Raw genomic sequence first — 1,931 nt, forward strand, 5'->3', positions numbered from 1 at the left:
CGGCGCCGGAAGGCTAAGGAGGAGATCAACGACGGCAATGGCCAGGAAGTGGAGAAACTGCTCAGCAACAACAAGTTCAGCCCGCTAGCGGAGAAGAGCAACAACAACAACAATGCGAACCCAGCAGCAGAAAAAACCACCCCCGTGGTACTAGCACCCGGCAAGTCGGCCGGGGAGAAGAAGCAGCCGCCGCTGGTGGTGAAAGAAACGAGCTTCGCCCGCCATGCGAAGGTGATGTCGACATGTGATGTCCAGCCGGAACACAAACTGACGCGGAACGGCACCAAAATTACGTGCTACTCGAGCGACGACTTCGACACGGTGCAAGCTCACCTGAAGAAGAACAAGGTGCAGTTCTACACGCACGGAAAGCGCAGTGCGAGACCGCACCGGGTAGTAATGCGAGGTCTCCCGAACGCGGAACCGGATTACGTCAAGGATCTGCTCAAGACGGAACATCAGCTGGACGTCTTGGCAGTACACGCCATCAGGCGGAAGCAGCAGCTTCCCGCCATCGATGAGACGCCTTTCATTGTGCTCTTCCCCAAGGGGCACACCAGTATCAAGGAGTTGAGTAGCAAGGTGAAGAAAGTGGGACCAGTCGTCGTCCGGTGAGTGGCCTACCGCAACAAAGAACCGCACGTGACCCAGTGCAAGAACTGCTTGCAGTTCGGTCACGGAACCAGTAACTGCCATCTCAAGCCCAGGTGCAGCAGCTGTGGGGGTGCCCACAGCACGGAAAAGTGCAAAGCAGAAGAAACGGAAGCCAAGAAGTGTGTCAACTGCTCTGGATCTCACGAGGGTCTGGACCGCAGCTGTCCCAAACGTGCGCAGTTCATCCAGTCGAGGCAGCAGGCGTCCACGCCGAAGCCGCCAGCATGGAAGAAGGACAAACAGACTCCGGCAGGAGCCGCGTTCACCGCGGCGGATTTTCCTCCGCTACCTGGAGCGGTGCCGTCCGTCGGGACGGAAGAAAAGCATCCTCGTCCCGCAGGAAGAAGTCCAGATAATACTGGCGCCGGCGCCGGTGCAACCCCGAAGGAGGATCAAGGCGAACCGAAGCTGTACAGCGAGTCGGAGCTGTGGTCCATTTTCCGAGAGTACAGAGTTCGCTTGAGGCAGTGCAAGACACCCGAGGAACAGATTGATGTGATCGCACACTTGCTGACACATGGCACGAGAAAATGATCATCTAAGACGATTTTTTTATTATTATTTTTTTTATTTTTTGTACTATTGATCCTCGGTCCTAACCTGGTCACAGCACCTAAAAGGACCTAATAAAAATAAGCTTTGAAAAAAAAAGCCTTTTTATTGTAAAAACAGGAATATCTTTGTTTTTTTCTATCGTGCCCATGTTTGTTCTTTTTGTGATTTATTTTTGAATAGCTAAGAAAGTTGTTAAAAAAAAACTACGGTTTTGATATTCAAAATCATACAATTTATTGCTGAGACTGGGATAAAGAATTGCAAAAATTAAATATTGATAAAATAAGCTTTTTCTAAGTGTCCAATTACTCCTTTTTTGTGATTTTGTTTTTCAAAGGAAGATAGCTTGGCAATTCGTTGATTATCAATGTTGAGATACAAAACATTTGAAAAAAATTACAATCTACAAAATATTTTTGAAATTTTTACTTCTAACTAATGCTTAAGGGACTTTCAATATGGATTTTTAGAACTTTTCAATTGATGGTTCTTTAAATTGAAATTTCACAATAACTTAAAATATTTTAAACTGGTTTTATCATGTTTGAAATGATTTTAAACGCAGGAACCTCTTCCATTGATATCGTGATGATATAGAAAATTGGTGTCAAACGGACCTTTCGGTAAATTTGCACGACTTTTTTTATTGCGTGTTGGAAACTCTGAAAAACTATAATTTGATCAATTAAAAGTTTTCAGATGGACTTCAAAAGTTACCAGAA

The 1,931-nt window shown here is 45.9% G+C and overlaps 1 protein-coding gene across 1 annotated transcript; it reads right to left on the reverse strand.

Moving 5' to 3' along the window:
- Positions 1-794: 794 nt before the first annotated feature.
- Positions 795-1,236, reverse strand: LOC128092957 (uncharacterized). Its single transcript, XM_052708192.1, has 2 exons — positions 1,020-1,236; positions 795-982 (listed from the first exon to the last, which is right to left on the reverse strand). Exons 1-2 carry the CDS (start codon positions 1,171-1,173, stop codon positions 795-797), a joined length of 342 nt encoding a protein of 113 aa, XP_052564152.1. The 5' UTR covers positions 1,174-1,236.
- Positions 1,237-1,931: the final 695 nt, after the last annotated feature.

Source organism: Culex pipiens, chromosome 2 (genome assembly GCF_016801865.2).
Source record: "Culex pipiens pallens isolate TS chromosome 2, TS_CPP_V2, whole genome shotgun sequence".
NCBI classification, from domain to species: Eukaryota; Metazoa; Arthropoda; class Insecta; order Diptera; family Culicidae; genus Culex; species Culex pipiens.

Excerpts from the sequence above, each read along its gene's own strand:
- LOC128092957 (XM_052708192.1), bottom strand. The coding sequence starts at position 1,173 with ATGTGTCAGCAAGTGTGCGATCACATCAATCTGTTCCTCGGGTGTCTT. Across the intron at positions 983-1,019 it reads TCGGGGTTGCACCGGCGCCG|GATGCTTTTCTTCCGTCCCG; the intron begins GCGCCAGTATTA and ends CTGCGGGACGAG.